Genomic DNA, 15,946 nt, shown 5'->3' on the forward strand with positions numbered 1-15,946 from the left:
ATGCGGCCTGTTAATCATTCCAGCAAAGGAAAATCAACGCTCTACTGGAGCAGAGGGGCTTGACCATGCGAGGGTGCCACAAACAGACAGAGACAGAGATTTCATGCTTTACAGTATAGATAGTTAGATAGATGTCATCACAGTGTTTCACAGAAAGTATTTTACAGTATTTTGAAAATACAAAAATACACAACACTGAAGTATTTTGATACAAAATACGAAGGCATTTTCATCATCTCAATAAAATACAAATTACAAAATAGTATTTTGTATTTGAAATACGTATTTTAAATACATGTATTAGAAATACTGCCCATCCCTGACTAGTGGCATGGCCAAAAATAAATTCTACATAGGTTCTGGCACACTATAGAGTTCAAATGGAGCGAGACATGCCAACGTAATCCAGGATCTTTGCTCTAACTGTCCCCTTGGCACAAGAAAGAAAGACCCCTGAAGTGTTGTGATGGGAATCCTTTTTGTATGAGGTGGGTACTTACTTTTTGCATTACCTCACAATACCTTTACATTCCTCCAATGGTTTTACGTTTACAAAAGCTATTGCATTCCCTTGCATTACTTTTGTATTCCCTTGCAATAGTTTTGCGTTCCCTCACAGTAATAATAATAATAATAATAATAATAATAACAACAACAATAATAATAATTATAATAATAATCATCTTTATTTGTATACCACCTTTCATACACAGAATGCAGCTCAAAGTGGAATGTAAAAAACTTTACATTTGGAGCATTTAACACAACAACAGAGAAAACTGTTGAGAAAAATTGTAATAATACAAACAAACAAATAAACAAAACAATAAATAAAACATCAGAGATTTAGAATTAAGTAAAAATTAGATTTCACAAGATGGTATGGCGATAGATGCAACAACACATACAATACAATTAGTGTAGTAAAAATGGGAAGCCTGTAAATAGCAGTAGAATGTAAAATAATGTGAAGAAATAGGCTATAAAAGTGAGTTAACTAAAAGCTCTCATATATATGTTTTCAGGTCTTTTTTTAAAGATGTTTACAGAATTTGCCTTTTTGATGTACAGAGGCAGGTTGTTCTTCGGTGCATAATGGATAAAAGCAGCTAGTCAAAAGTATTGCAAAAGTGAAGGCAAAAGTTTGGTCTATGTGCTCATGAGAAAGTATTGTACATGAGATATCTGGGGCCCACAGGAGACTACCCACTGAGTAAAGGATCAGGGAGACTTTCTCATGTGCACACAACACTGGTATTGGTATTTTGAAAATGAAGAAGTGACATTATATTAGATTGTATGTGTTAGATTTATTACAAGTGTGTTGAATATTTTGGAAAACAAGTTTGTTTTTTTTTTAAGTATGAGGCTGAGGTACAGTATGAGGCAAGAATGTGCTGTGCTGAGTTGGGCTTTAGTTTTGCTCAATGAGTGCAAGGTTTCACTAACTGTGGGTGTCTTTTTTGGTGTATAGTATAAGGTTTATATCTGCAGTACACTTCTTAGCCACATGAGGGGGCTTATTGACTTATATACCACACTCAAGTTGTCCGCCAGACATAATTGCAGCAGTTGCACTAGATGAATCTGGGTTGAGTTCAAGATGGACAAAACGTTTCAAAGCCAGGGGCATGTTCAAAAGATTTGCTCTGTTTTTCTGCAATTTTCCGATTTGAACTTGACATGTTTGGCTTCAACAGTGTGCAACAAAGAGCAACAGGCTTTTGTGATATATCTCAGACATAGCCTGAAAATCCAGACCCAAATCTAGAAAGATTTAGGGTCTGGCCAGGGGCACAGGAGATATTTTGAAGAAAGTGAGGGGGACCAAATTGTGAACAAAAATAGTGAAATCAGATTTACAGATATCGGATCGCCACCTCTGGCCCACTTTCGACCATCATATTTTAAACTTGCCAGAATATTAAGATAATACCATTGATTGTTTTCAAAATATTTTTGATAAAAATGGTGAAAACTGTGAGATGAGCACAACGCCAGATCTGCCCTCAGACCAGCTTCTTCTTGCTATGTGCAATTGTACTTTTTTTTTTTTTTTTTTATTTCACACTACTTGGGCCAATGGTAGAATACTGGTCACTACTTGGGCCAATGGTAGAAAAAAGCAACATGGGATGTTGATATTTTATGAAGCCATGAATAAATCATCATGCCTATGATCCAAACATAGACTACATGATCAAATAGCCTAGTTAGGCCTACTTAAATTGTCTGGTATAAACCAAATCAACTCTCCACTGTGTGTTTTCAGTTAATTTATGCAACGTTAGAACTTAACAAGTGTTGGCTTAACAAGTTACCAGTCCAGAACACACAGAAAATTGCAACAAAAAGTTGCCTTTATAATCAACTATTTGTTCCAACAGCATTTAAAGAAAGCATTTATAAAATTTAAAAAAAAATACTTAAGAAGTAAAATAAAATACTGTTACTGTAGTAACTGTATCACATTATCCCAAGCTTCAAAGAGCTCCCCGCGTCTGTGACAGGCAGACGTGACACCGCTAAATTCTCAGATTGTTTCAATTTAAGTCAATGAAATAACACCTCTTCTTAATATTTTATTATATGTTGTACTGTATTGCATTATGTTGGTTGGATTAATAGCCTACGGTTGGCAAAGAAAAGTCGTTTTCCTACCATGGGTCTCCATGTTCTCAAGCTCATTCTCTTGCCGCCCCTTTCGAGCTAATTGCCAGAGGCTGAAGCCTACTACATTTAAACACAATTATTGCGACTCAAGGTATTCCAGCCAACGAATTTTATTAAAAAAAAGTACTAAATCATGCATAATTAAACAATAACTCAATTTACTGTAGGCTACTTGACTACGCAAAAAGGTTTCCATTACAGCACAACCCCTATTCAAAGAAGGGCTACCTTGTCTCGCAATAAACAGCAGTGGAAATCCCGACACTTTTTCAACTGCATGAAACTTAACAGTGAACCATCAAATATCTCCCAGATTTCAGTGCCCATCAGTCCCAACATTTAGCTCAAACAGTCCAAAAGTAAATTAAATCCCAAACCAAACCGAAAATGCTTTTGCCTACCAGTATGCCGCTCCAAACAAAACGCATGTCTAACTGGAGATGGCTGTGGTTAGTGATGTGATGCTGTTAATGGGGAGTTTTACAGTTAGCGCAAATCCTATGTTATTATTTATTTAGCGTACCTATAAGGCTTTTTTTCCTTATCAAAAGTGAGGGGGACGACGGCTGTCTCTTCAGTACTGCGGGGGACATATCCCCCACGTCTCCCGTGCCTCCTGCGCCCCTGGGTCTGGCTATGAGTAATGAAAATGGCCCAACTGGAGGGACAGCACCAAGCATATATTTGAAAATATCTCTGCATGCAATTGGATAACATACGACCAGCGTTTACTGACTGATTCCGGACTTCTACGCAATTGGATAACACTACAACCAACGTTTACTGACTACTGTTTACTATAAATGTACCTGAAATGGTCAGAAGGGTTTGAGGATCATGAAACCGCGCCCAAAACTCACATTCCTAACTCTATAGAACCAAGATCTTAGCAAATGTGGTGAAATTCTGAGCTATGGCTGGATGTATATTCAGAAAACATGCACTCATTTTAGTAAATTGTGAACTCATTTTAGTAAATAGTGTGCACGTTTTACTGAATAGTGCACTCATTTTACTAAATTGTGCTCTCAATATCCTTTGCACATTTTAATAAATTGTGAGCACAATTTACTAAATCGTTTGCACATTTTACTAAATAGTGTGCTCATTTTTACGAATTGTGCTCTCATTTAAATTTTAGTAAAATGAGCGCACAATTTAGTAAAACGTGCACACGATTTAAATGTGCGCCTGATTTACTTAATTGAATGCACAATATAATAAAATGAGATCACAGTTTAGTATAATGACAACACTATGTAGTAAAACGAGCACACAAATTGTGCACACAATCTAGTAAGAGACCACAATGTAGTAGAATGAGCGCACAATTTACTACTAAAATGAGCCCATTCTCTGGATGTACAAAAATATCTTGCAATAACACCTCCTGGGCTCCGTAGTTCATTTAAATTTGAGTATGTTTTAACCTTTGTTGTGGCATCCATGTTTTTCATATATTCCGACAGCAAAGCACAGGAAATCGCAGTGAGAAAAACAACGTAATCACGGAGGTGGCCCCTGATATTCCCAGGTGGCATGAACGAACCAAAAGTGTCGCGTCTCAAAGACTCATTTTTGCTTGCTCGTGATAGGGCGGTGTCGTAGACGTCATCCAGGAAGCAAAGTTCACTATCCAAGGGGAGATTCCACAAGGAAATAAATGTTGCTAGAGCCCTGCTTGAATGCAGGTGTTATAGTCAAACAAAAAGACATGAAGAAGGATCGTTTCTCTAGTAAAAGGTAGGCCAGGAGGCATTTATGTGTGATTATTTGTCTGACATGCTCTGACTTGACATATTGGTCATTCAGACAGCCTTCGAGCCGGTTGCGGTAACTTAAACATTTTGGAATACATGCGGCTTAACATTAGGCCACAGGCCTTTATTTTTTATTTAGGCTATTTAGATGATGTAGACATGTCATGGCCTATACTAAAAGCTTATGGATTACCCATCGTTAAAATCAAACCTACACTCGCTGATAGGTGAGCAGCGTAACCCCGGACTAACATGTAACAAGTTTGAATGAACAGGTGTTATTCTATAGGCCTATACTGGAAGGTTATGTGATCGCTGCTTGAACCATCATAACTTGTTAGCCTAATGAATAAAGCTGTATCTTGGTAGTACAAAAAACGTGGTTTTGTCCGTGTGGCAGTGTGGTGAGCTATTATATTAAGGTGACCAGATTACTGAGGCAAAACCAGCAGCTAGACACATTGCCCAAATGAAGGCCTCCCTACACCATACGATTATCACAAGATTTGTGGAAGATTTTTAAAAGACTAGTCTTTTGAGTAAAGCTTGAGTGGGGGCATTAGTTAAAAGACTGCAGTCTTTCAAGAACCTTACCCAAATCTGGTCAAAGTTCTCAGAAAAGTTATCAGTTAAGTATTTGCACAATTCTAATGTAAGCTTTTTGTCGCTTACCAGGTAAATGCTGCCATGAAAACCTTTGGCAGGAACAATGAATCCTGGTGCAGAGCTACCTCCAAGAGCTAGATCTGCACTCCTCTACAAGATTCAGGAACCAGCCTGTACCAGTCAGATCTCACCACTTCCCCTGAACCAGACCAGCATGGCAGAGCTTCAGCTGCAGGTGGACTTCTTTCGTAAACTGGGCTACTTGCCTAAGCAGATCCAGGCGGCCATGGTGAAGCTGGGCATGGGCACAGACACCAACGCGGTGCTGGCGGAGCTGGTGAGGACCAGGGCCTCCAGGAGCCCCACCCCAGAAAGGGACACTGTGGCTGAGGTCGGTGAGCTGAGGAGCCCTGGGAAGGCCACCCAGCCTCTGGTAACAAAAGAGAAGGAAGAGGACGAAGTGCCAGAAAATGAACTCAAACCTATTGTTATTGATGGAAGCAATGTCGCCATGAGGTGAGTGGTTTCTGACTACGTGTGTGTGTGTGTGTGTGTGTGTTGGGGGGGGGGGGGGTGTAGTATGTATGTGTAAAAATATGTAATAATGTCATTACAAGTGTAATATGGAAATCAACACAAGCACACACATACATCTCTCTCTTTCTCTCTCTATCTCTCTCTCTCTCTCTCTCTCTCTCTCTCTCATTCATATATATATATATATATATAGTACCCTCCAAAATGATTGGCACCTCTGCTAAAGTTGACTGAAAACCGGTATAATAAAAAAAATAGGAAAAATCCAACCTTGAAGGGAAGCAAATTTATTTTGAGAAAAAGGAAGATCTCATAAAGAAATAAATATTTTTAACAAAAACACGTCACTCACAATTATTGGCACCCCTGCTTGTAATGCCTTCTTAAGCCTCCCTTTGCCAATAAAACAGCTTGTACTATTTTCCTATGAAACCCCATAAAGTTGGAGAATACAAAGCAAGGGATTTAAGACCGTTCGTCTTTACAAAATCTCCACAGATCGTCCAGATTCCTAGGTCCACACTTGTGCATCCTCCTCTTTGACTCACCCCACTGTTTTCCTATGGAGTTTAGATCAGGGGACTGAGATGGCAATGTCCGAAGCTTGATTTTGTGTTCAGCAAACAATATTTGTTTTGATCTGGATGTTTGTTTTGGTTCATTGACCTGATGAATGATCCAATCATGACCAATTTTAGTATCTTGGCAGAGATTCCTTTGAAAATGTTCAGGTTTTTCTTGGTGTTCATGATACCATGCACCTTAATTAGGTTCCCAAGGCCTTTGGGAATAAAAACAGCCCCACAGCACAGCCCCTCCACCATAATTCTCATTAGGCATGGGGTTCTTTTCAGTATAGCCATTCTTCTATGTACGCCAAAAAACCCTAAAGTGTTTCTAGCCAAAGAGCGCTGTTTTAATTTCATCTGACACTAGACCACACTTCCAGACAAAGTCACTGTACCATTCAGTAACTCCTGCTGTTTACATTGGTAATTAAATGACTGGACAGGCTTTTACCTGGCGTGCCCTCTAAATAATCTATTAGCAGTGAGGTCACTTTTGAAGATTTTTTGGGGGACTTGGTGACTCCAAGATGATACCTTTGTCTGTAACTCTCCAACAGTGGTTCTTATGGAATGTTTTGCCTATCTTACCATCCTCCATACTGTTTGTGGGGGCGAGATAACCATGGCTCCTTTTCCAAGCATGTTTGTCACATTTCCAGATACCTAGAACCTTTTAATCATTGTTTTAACTGTAAATATAGGCATTTTCAACAAAGTATCTAGTTGTCTCTGACTTACAAATGCCAACACACTTTCTTTTTATTTAAATGTATTCTCTTGTCTTTCCGATGTTGAAAAATGACTAGAGGATTTAGCCTCTGTGTGACTTTATTTTCATACCATAATGAAAAAGAAAGTCATGAACTACTTCTGAAAGTTCAGACACTCTGCTTAACCTAAATAAATACATTGAAATTAGATAGGAAAATGCTTCTGTTAGGTTTTGTATATAAGATTTGTCAGGGGTGCCAATAATTGTGAGCAATGTGTTTTAGTTAAAAATATTTATTTCTTTATAAGATTTTCCTTTTTTTCAAAATAAATTTGCTTCCCTTCAAGGTTAGATTTTTCTTATTTTTTTCATTGTGAGATTACAATAAATCAATAGATTGTCTTTTTATACCGGTTTTTAGTCAACTTTAGCAGAGGTGCCAATAATTCTGGAGGGTACTGTGTATATATATATATATATATATATATATATATATATTTCACACACACACAGAAACTCATCCCTATTCTTCTTTTCCTCTAAATTGTGTTTGTGTGTAAATTCTGGGTTAAATCTGGAAGATTTGTCGAACTACACCAGTTCAACAGTCCTGACTGGCTCGTCCACAAGTCTGTTCTTGTCTGCATAAAGGACAGTACTCTTATATGCAAATCTATCACACAAGTCTCGGCCTTTCCTAGTATCCTCGAGACCCAGAGGGCGTTCTTTTGAAATGGCCTTACTTTTAATCAAATGTCTTATTTTATTCTGGATAAAAGTTACAAATTGAATGGCAGATTGCACCATGACAGTGCAGATTGCACAATATACAATAATTTTCCATAATTTGAGTGCATTTCACCCTTTTCACAGATCGTAGTGCATATGTAAACTATGATTATGTAAATAAATTAATATGTAAATAGGTCTTTTATTTATCTCCACTGGCATTCTCTCTAAATTATGGTGGCCATGCAAATCATGTTCGGTTTTACCTTTCCCCTCTACGTGTCCGTTACTGATGTAGCAGAGAACAGCTGTAGGGCAGACATCCGAAGCCAAAGGCTTCAAGCCAGTCACCCCTATTGTTGTTTTTTTTCTCTTTATATTTCTTTGGCAGCCACTGAAGCAGATCGTTGTCAATTGGCTTTATGCAAATTATCTCACCCCTAGCAGCTATCTTCTGGCTCTAAATGCTGGGCAGGCAGTAGAACTAAGCCTAAGGGCTTTTGGCTCCATTCCTTCATGAGTCATGACCAACACCCTTTCTTTTTATTTAAATGTATTCTCTTGTCTTTCCGATGTTGAAAAATGACTAGAGGATTTAGCCTCTGTGTGACTTTATTTTCATACCATAATGAAAAAGAAAGTCATTAACTACTTCTGAAAGTTCAGACACTCTGATTAACCTAAATAAATAAATTGAATTGTGGCTCTTGTTTCATGATGTGTTAGTGAATATTTACATAATTCTTAGGTGCATGTGTATGTGTTTGTATGTACCGTTTATGGTAAACCATATGTATTTTGTCAATGAATCCCTCACATTTCCCCTCTCACTCTCCTTTCCCTTTTCCCCTTCTCTTCCCCCAGTCATGGGAACAAGGAAGTTTTTTCATGCAGGGGAATTGAGCTGGCTGTCAACTACTTCCTCAAGCGGGGACACAAAAAGATCACGGTATTCGTGCCCTCCTGGAGGAAGGAACAACCCAGACCTGATGTGCCAATCTCAGGTGGGGAAAAGGGGCAAAAAATAATCTTCCTGTAAAATAGACTTTGTATAGATCTTTTGGATGGTGGTGTTATATTTTGTGTCACTGTTGCACACAAATCTGTGGTTAAATAGAATCTACACACACCCTCCCTTATTTAAACACATTCCTGCTGCGCGTCATCATCTGATTTCTTTTTGAAATTCCAGTCAATGGCTCTGAGATTATTCCACTTGACGGTGTCATTTCTGAGAACTCACATTTTTGACAGGAAATGTTTACACATGATGTTTTTGAAATAATTAAGACAGTTGGCAATGTTGTTGTTGTCAAACAGAGTGGCAAATTGACATTTTAACCACCAGAGATGGGAGAACAGAGACTCAAATGCAAGGCAGACAAAGTAAAGTTTAATGGAATTTATTTCAAACAATAAATACAAAAATCCAAAGCTCAGAAGATCAATGTAAAAAATTAGAAACAAACAATGAAAATAAATGTACAAAAGGTGCAAATCCAAGTCCAAAAATCAAGGCAAACAATTATTTAAAAGAGATACCTTAACCAGTCCAGGTCATACCAAGGCAAAATCCAGCAAGACAGAGAATTACTGCAGGAGGTTTACAGCTTAAGAAATATAGGAACTCACAAAGACTAAGCAAAGATAAAGACAAAGAACAGGGTTTAAAATAAACTGACATTATGAGCAAATAGGACCACAAGACCATGAGGTGCAGGTGAATCAGGTAAGACGATTTGGTAACAAGTAACAACCTGAGACAAAAGTAACAGCAGATTCCTTTCTTTGGTGAGATTTAGTGGCCAAAACAGTTTTCTGTGACATTTGTTAGGTGTGTGCCTTTTTGCTGGCTTTGCACACCATGGTTTACCATTCAATTTTTTACACAGCTCCCTCGAATAATCAGGGTTCAAACATCTGTCAGTTCTTGATGAAGAATTATATTTCTGTAGTTATTTTCATCAGTTTTAATTGATTTTTTAATAATGTTTTACATCAGTGGTAAGGTTGTTGTGATATGCCCTGTAATTGTTGAACAAGTGAACTCCTCTGAGACCTCTAAGTGTAATGCAAGAATGCAAAGGTTGCCTTTGACAAGTCAATCTGAGTACCAGGAAACATAGAGGCCCATAGAGGGAAATTCCCTTAGCAGGAAGTATTGGAGTATTTTTTTTTTTTCTCACACACCCACTCCTCACTCTCTCTCATGTGACAAAGGCAGGCAGTTTGCTGAAGGAATTTTTGATCTCATCCAAGTCCATCAGTCTATTTTGCCTTTTTTTGTTTGGTTCCTGCACCTTTTCATTAGAAAGGTGCCTTTGTTCTGCGGTGTGAATACGGGGCTTTGTCTTCTGTGTGTAAAAAAGTGTCCCGAGACATACCTTGAAGTCCTTGACGTTCACATGACAAAGTTCAGAAGGTGTGGACTTTACAGACAGGTGACAACCGGTGTGTCCCATTTAGGAATTATGGCCCACAGCATACAAACATGTCTGACAGGAGTAGAAACCACACATGGATGGAATTTACAACATCATGCTCTGTATACCCAATTGTGGTTGAGATGGCGTGATTATGTTTGGCCCAAACAAAAAAACTGTCAATTAAATCCCAGCGGCATTATGCATTTAGTACTAATAGGCATTATTGAGGTCACCAATAGAGTAGGAATTTTTGAACATGGAAGTATATCACTCATATTCATTCTACTCAACACTAAAAAAACATCTGCCAGAAAGAAAGATGTACATGTAGTTTTCTGCCAATTTCCAAGACTTTGAATGTTTATACAGACAACTTCACTTTTTTTAATGGACAATTCCTTAAAATAATTAAAGGGCTGGAAAGGAATTGTCAGGAAAATATACAAAATGTACAGAAGTTGTACCGGTACTAGCAGAAAAGTGAAGCAGCATGAAATTATGAAGGTATTTGATGTAATAAAGTAAATGTGAACATAAATGCACCATATGGCAACATGTCATCCCAGACTACCATCATTCCATTGGATCATTATCATTATGTCCAAGTACATAACTCCATTTTGTCTCTATTTAGATCAGCACATCCTAAGCAAACTGGAGAAGCAGAAGATTGTGGTGTTCACTCCATCAAGGCGTGTAGGGGGCAAACGAGTGGTCTGCTACGATGACCGCTTCATTGTGAAGCTGGCCCATGAACTGGACGGTGTAATCGTCTCCAACGACACTTATCGTGACCTGCAGAGTGAGAAGCCAGAATGGAAGCGTTGCATTGAGGAGCGACTGCTCATGTACTCTTTCGTCAACGACAAGTAAGCATTTGTTGGGGACTAGGACTCTGATGAAGATGTGACTACATCGAAACGTTAGTCAAAGTTTAATAATGTTCTGCACCTTTTACTAAAGAATAAAGAAAATTAAGAAGACATCTGAGCTGCACTGGCGTCTCTCCTTCTCTCTAAAATATCTGTCCTAGCCTGGTTGCACCGGATTGTCGCCAAACGACAGAAGTGCGGAGAACCCTCCTTTGTCTAAGCATTTTTTGCTTAGCGCTCTTCTGCTTAGCTCACTTTACCTGGAGCTTTACCTTTGCTCCAACTTGCCACTACTTTGACTTCATTGTGATGGTTGTTGTTATTGTCTTTTGAATCTCTACTTTTCTACATGAGTTTGAAAGCAATCAGTCTGTTTAGCCCCATCTAGATTATAGACTGTGCACATGTCTGCTGTTTGAAATGAAGCCTCGGCTGTTTGGATGGAGTGGCTCCTCAGTCAGCTTCGCTAACACTGGGTCCTCCACTTGATATGGATACATTTCTCACACCTGCACATAGACTAGAACTCATGACTATAGCCTATTTCTCAAGGAGAGAAAAAAAATCATCAAAGCTCACATTTCCCAAACTGTCAGACATCGTGGGGTTATTTATGCTGATTGATCGATTCACTGCGCCATTGTAAGGTCGAGCGTTGTTAAAACAAGGGAACAGGCTGTGTTTGTCTGCTTGTCTTGCCCATATTCCATGTGAACAAGCCCATTTAAATTTCATTAAAAACAATAAGTGTTACTTGATTTTAAAAGATAATTAGTTACATGTTTGTTACTGTCAAAAGTAGTGGAATTACTGTTAATAAATTATGTTCATCTGATACTCATTGACTTTTCTGACTTTGTGATTTCTAGGTTTATGCCCCCTGATGACCCTCTCGGTCGCCATGGTCCCAATCTTGACAACTTCCTAAGGAAGAAGCCGATACTGCCAGAGAACAAACGTCAGCTTTGCCCTTATGGTAAAGTAATTTCCCACTGTCAATTTAGAAGTGACTTAATTCTTATATTGAATAAGCTCCTATGTGGGAAAAATTTGCTAGAGACAACAGCAACAGTATGTTGAATAGACAACCAATTTCTTTTCCGTTAGGTCCATTACTTGCGTGTTCATCTCTAATGTTATATTTAATAGTTAAGTTATTGCCAAGTCTAATGTTTTAGTTTTTTTTAAAGCATTTCTCAACAGACAATTAGACAAAAACAAGAACACTTTCTAATGCCTCAGTTCTGTTTTTCATGTAGGGTGTCATACAAGAAGTAAGGGATAATGTATAGAATGCTGGTCATTATTGGGAAAATAAGTCCCGACAGGGCGAACCGGAGGGGTCTGGTTCCGCCCTGTAGGGACTTATTTTCCCAATAATGACCGGCATTCTATACATTATCCCCCTTATTACACGGCTACATGCCAAAACGAAACAATAAACTCCCCACGATGTGACTCTTTAGCCTACATAGCCTAGACTATAGCCTATTTGTTACCGTTTCATTGTGGCTTTTGGTGAGAAACAAATAGTTTGCAACAGCACACGCTGAACTTGAATCAAACATTCAACACAGCTGATCAACTGTCTGCTTTCACTTTTGAATAAAAAGCCTTGCGCAGTAATATGAAAGACGTAAATTAGAAGCACAAAGCCCATTTTCCTTGACAGCGGTCTGTTATACTTAGCAGCGGTCTGTTATTGAGAATTAGCAGACCACCGAACATTGGGAAGGCCCATTCAAGTGAATGGAGCATTCTGCAGCATTATGAATAGCCGTGTAATAACACACGGTTAACATGTCACAAACATGTATCCAGAGAGGGTTCAAGCGGTAATCAAGGATCTTTGATGCATCATTGCTTTCAAGAACAAAACCACAGTAATGTATCTGCTTGTTTTGCCCTACAGGAAAGAAGTGCACTTATGGCATGAAGTGCAAGTTCCACCATCCGGAGCGTGCCAACCAATCCCAGCGAGCGCTGGCAGACGAGCTGCGGGAGAATGCCAGACTCACCACCACCCAGAAGGAGGGTGGCAGAGGTGCCAGTCTGACACAAAGGGGGAGCCCTACATTTGGGACGAGCACAGCTAGAGAATGTGCTGCAGTTTCTGGCACAAGTCTTTTTTCCGGAACGAGCTCCCCCTCGCTGGAGCAGCAGCTGCAGTACTCCCTCACCCTTGACCCCTGCGGGCGGCCCCTCCTCAAGGGTCATGGAGGTGAGAAGCACTGGTGGGATGGAGCAGCTTCTAGCAGAACGCTGTCCTCCAACAGCAGCAGCTCCAGTGGTGGCCACTCAGTACCGGAGTGGACCAGCCTGCTTTCCCCCTTCGCCACTGACCCGGCCTCTGTCTTCAGTGCAGACTCAGGCCTGGGTTCAGACACCAGCACCAACACCAACACCAGCAGATGCAGCAGCAACACCAACAGCTGCAACATCAGCAACACCAGCAGCATCAGCAACACCAGCAGCAGCAGCAGCACCACCACCACCAGCAGCAACACCACCAGCAGCAACACCACCAGCACCAGCAGTACCAGCACCAGCAGCACCCTAAGGACATATGCTGTGGCCAGGCCAGGCTCCCAAGCCTTCTGGAAGCACCTTCTGACTGTTTGGCCTGCTGCCCCCACATGGCTGCCCCGCCGCCACCACTGCCGCACCTCCTGCAGTCCTGCTACTCCAGTCCAGTTGGTTGTCCTCCATACCACCCCACCTGCAGGTATGAGCCCCCTCAGTATCCTCAGCCTTCCCATATGCACCACAACAGCCTACCCAGCAACATCCAGCTCGGAGAAGGAGGAGGAGGAGGAGGAGGAGGAGGACAGGTAGGCCGAGGCCAGAAGAGCTGCTGGTCAGAATCCCTGCTGTGGTTGCCGGGGGGCGTACTGAGCCCTTGCAGTCTTCCAGAGGCCAGGCGTCTGGCTAGCCTCGCAGGGCCTGCTCACTGCTACCAGCACCAGCTGCAGGTGTGGCCCGAAGCTTACGCCGGCCCGCCAGCGCAAGCACAGCCACCGCCGGTCAGCTTGGACCCAGAGAGGGAGGAGATGCGCAAGAAGCTGCACGCCATTTTCAACCCGTACCAGGTGGACCGAGTCATGAGCATGCACCCGCACCTGAAGGATGCCCAGAGACTGGCGGCGGAGATTCTCACCCTCAAGTCAAAAGGAGAAATGCTCTAAGGAAGACTTCACTGCCACTTTTCTATTTTCTGTCTTTTTTTCACTATTCTATCTATTTTTTATTTTCCTTTCCCATGGCACTACAAAGTATTTGTGGCCAAATACACCAAAGAACCAAGGTCCAATGTGACACAAAGACTACTAGAACTACGGTATGAGTATTTCTTTATGTTGGGCTTTTCAGCCCAGGTGATCTCAGTAGCCATCAGTCTTTGGCAAGTAATGTTATATGATCATTATATGCCATTTCTTTGTTTGTCTAATTGAACAGTAAAGTGGTCTTTTTTGTAAAGACTATTGTGCACACTTGCCTTATAAATTTGCCTTTGCACTTGGTATGATAACTGTGTAGCGAGTAGCAAGGGCTGAATTGTTGATACATATTGTATCTTGTCGGGTATGAATTGTATTTTAAAGTACAAGGCATTCAAAGTCAACAAATAAACATGTACTGTCATAAATGAACATGTAAAAATCATGTTATACATATCCAAATAGCACTTAACTACTTAGGGATGAATTCTCCCATGTGCGTAAGGGTGCGTAAGTAAAAAAAAAAGTGTGTAACTAAGCGCTTTTTAGCCTGCAGGAATTCTCCCCTTTACTTAAATCTGTCATTTGCGCGATGGAGGGAGTTACACGTTTTAGGAGGAGCAACCCCAAAATCTGCACTCTTAAAATGAATGTGTTGTCCCTATCTGGACACAAGAGAATGTGTTAAAAAAAACTATGCAAGTTGTGTTGTTTTCAACTCATGTTGTGGAACACATAAAAAAGGAGACAACACAAACTGTGTTGTCCCTATCTGGACACAGATATGTGTTAAAAACAACGCAAGTTGTGTTGTTTTCCACACATTCGTTTTAAGAGTGTGGGCGTTTCTTATCTATACAACTCTTGCGCGCATTCTGCCACTGACTTAAACACCTTTTCAGCTACGTGCTCCTGAGGGCTGTATTAAGGTCGAGGGCCACTACAAGGTGAAACAGCATATTGCTCGATGTCGGCTCGATTTACACGTGAATGGGAGAATTCGCCCCTTTGTGGCTAATGTGGTGCTGGTTGTTGGTATGGTGTTATGTATACACCAAACAGGATTTACATCACACACACTTTTCTCAAGTTGAAATGTGATATCTATTTGAAACTGAACAAATATTTTACTTAATTATAGAATAGTATAAATAAATCCTGAGTTTTATTTCTGTCTCCTATTTTTCTGACACTTCTGGGCAGAGAAAATATTCAGGGAATGGACTTTTTAGACAGTCTTAATTTTAATAATTTGTCTTACCATTTCTCACTTTTTATAGCCATGATATGATGGCACATTTTAAGTGTGTGTGTTAGTAAGCATCAATACAGTGTACTGTATTTACAAAATAATCCTTGTTAAACAAAGTTCTCACGCATAAGGTTATGACTGTATGACTTGAATAAGTTCTCTGGAATGCACTGTATGTGCACTATCAAAATTAAACCAATTAAACTCAATCCAATGTAAAATGTGTAGTTTCTGTGGTGTGATTGACTTTAAAGTGAAGCCTGATTACTTAAAAGAAATACAAACAATATACTTAGTATGGTTTTGGTTTCCATGGTTTCATCTGTAAGTTATAGGAAAATAAAATGCATGGAGGTACAGGACCTCAGATGGATATGAAATAATCCAAATGTAAATAGTCCAAATGTAGACACAATTATGGAGGCTTAAACTATTACCGGTAAGTATTTCCATATCAAGCACCATTTCAACCTATCCTTTTCCTGGAACTAAACAGAACACTTTTCCCCCAGTTAGTAGGAAGGAAATGCTGGCTCTTGTTTGGGAAAGTTGTTATGCAAAACCATTTTTTTTTTTTTCAAGCCACTATTCT

General features: G+C 40.0%; 1 protein-coding gene across 1 annotated transcript; it reads left to right on the top strand.

Annotated features, from left to right (window-relative positions):
• The first annotated feature begins 4,325 nt into the window (after positions 1–4,325).
• On the top strand, positions 4,326–15,544 carry LOC125306500 (ribonuclease ZC3H12A). The gene is made up of 7 exons (XM_048261916.1): positions 4,326–4,416; positions 5,109–5,555; positions 8,451–8,590; positions 10,647–10,881; positions 11,754–11,860; positions 12,797–13,287; positions 13,371–15,544. The coding sequence occupies exons 2-7, from the start codon at positions 5,143–5,145 to the stop codon at positions 14,067–14,069; spliced, it is 2,085 nt and encodes a 694-aa protein (XP_048117873.1). The 5' UTR covers positions 4,326–4,416; positions 5,109–5,142; the 3' UTR covers positions 14,070–15,544.
• The last annotated feature ends 402 nt before the right edge of the window (positions 15,545–15,946 follow it).

Source organism: Alosa alosa, chromosome 13, assembly GCF_017589495.1.
Source record: "Alosa alosa isolate M-15738 ecotype Scorff River chromosome 13, AALO_Geno_1.1, whole genome shotgun sequence".
Lineage (NCBI taxonomy): Eukaryota > Metazoa > Chordata > Actinopteri > Clupeiformes > Clupeidae > Alosa > Alosa alosa.

What these genes read in the sequence shown, in the direction of transcription:
- LOC125306500 (XM_048261916.1), top strand. Translation starts at nt 5,143, where the DNA reads ATGAATCCTGGTGCAGAGCTACCTCCAAGAGCTAGATCTGCACTCCTC. An exon ending in ACGTCAGCTTTGCCCTTATG is followed by an intron (nt 11,861 to 12,796) that starts GTAAAGTAATTT and finishes TTTGCCCTACAG; the next exon opens with GAAAGAAGTGCACTTATGGC. An exon ending in ACACCAGCACCAACACCAAC is followed by an intron (nt 13,288 to 13,370) that starts ACCAGCAGATGC and finishes CAGCAGCAGCAC; the next exon opens with CACCACCACCAGCAGCAACA.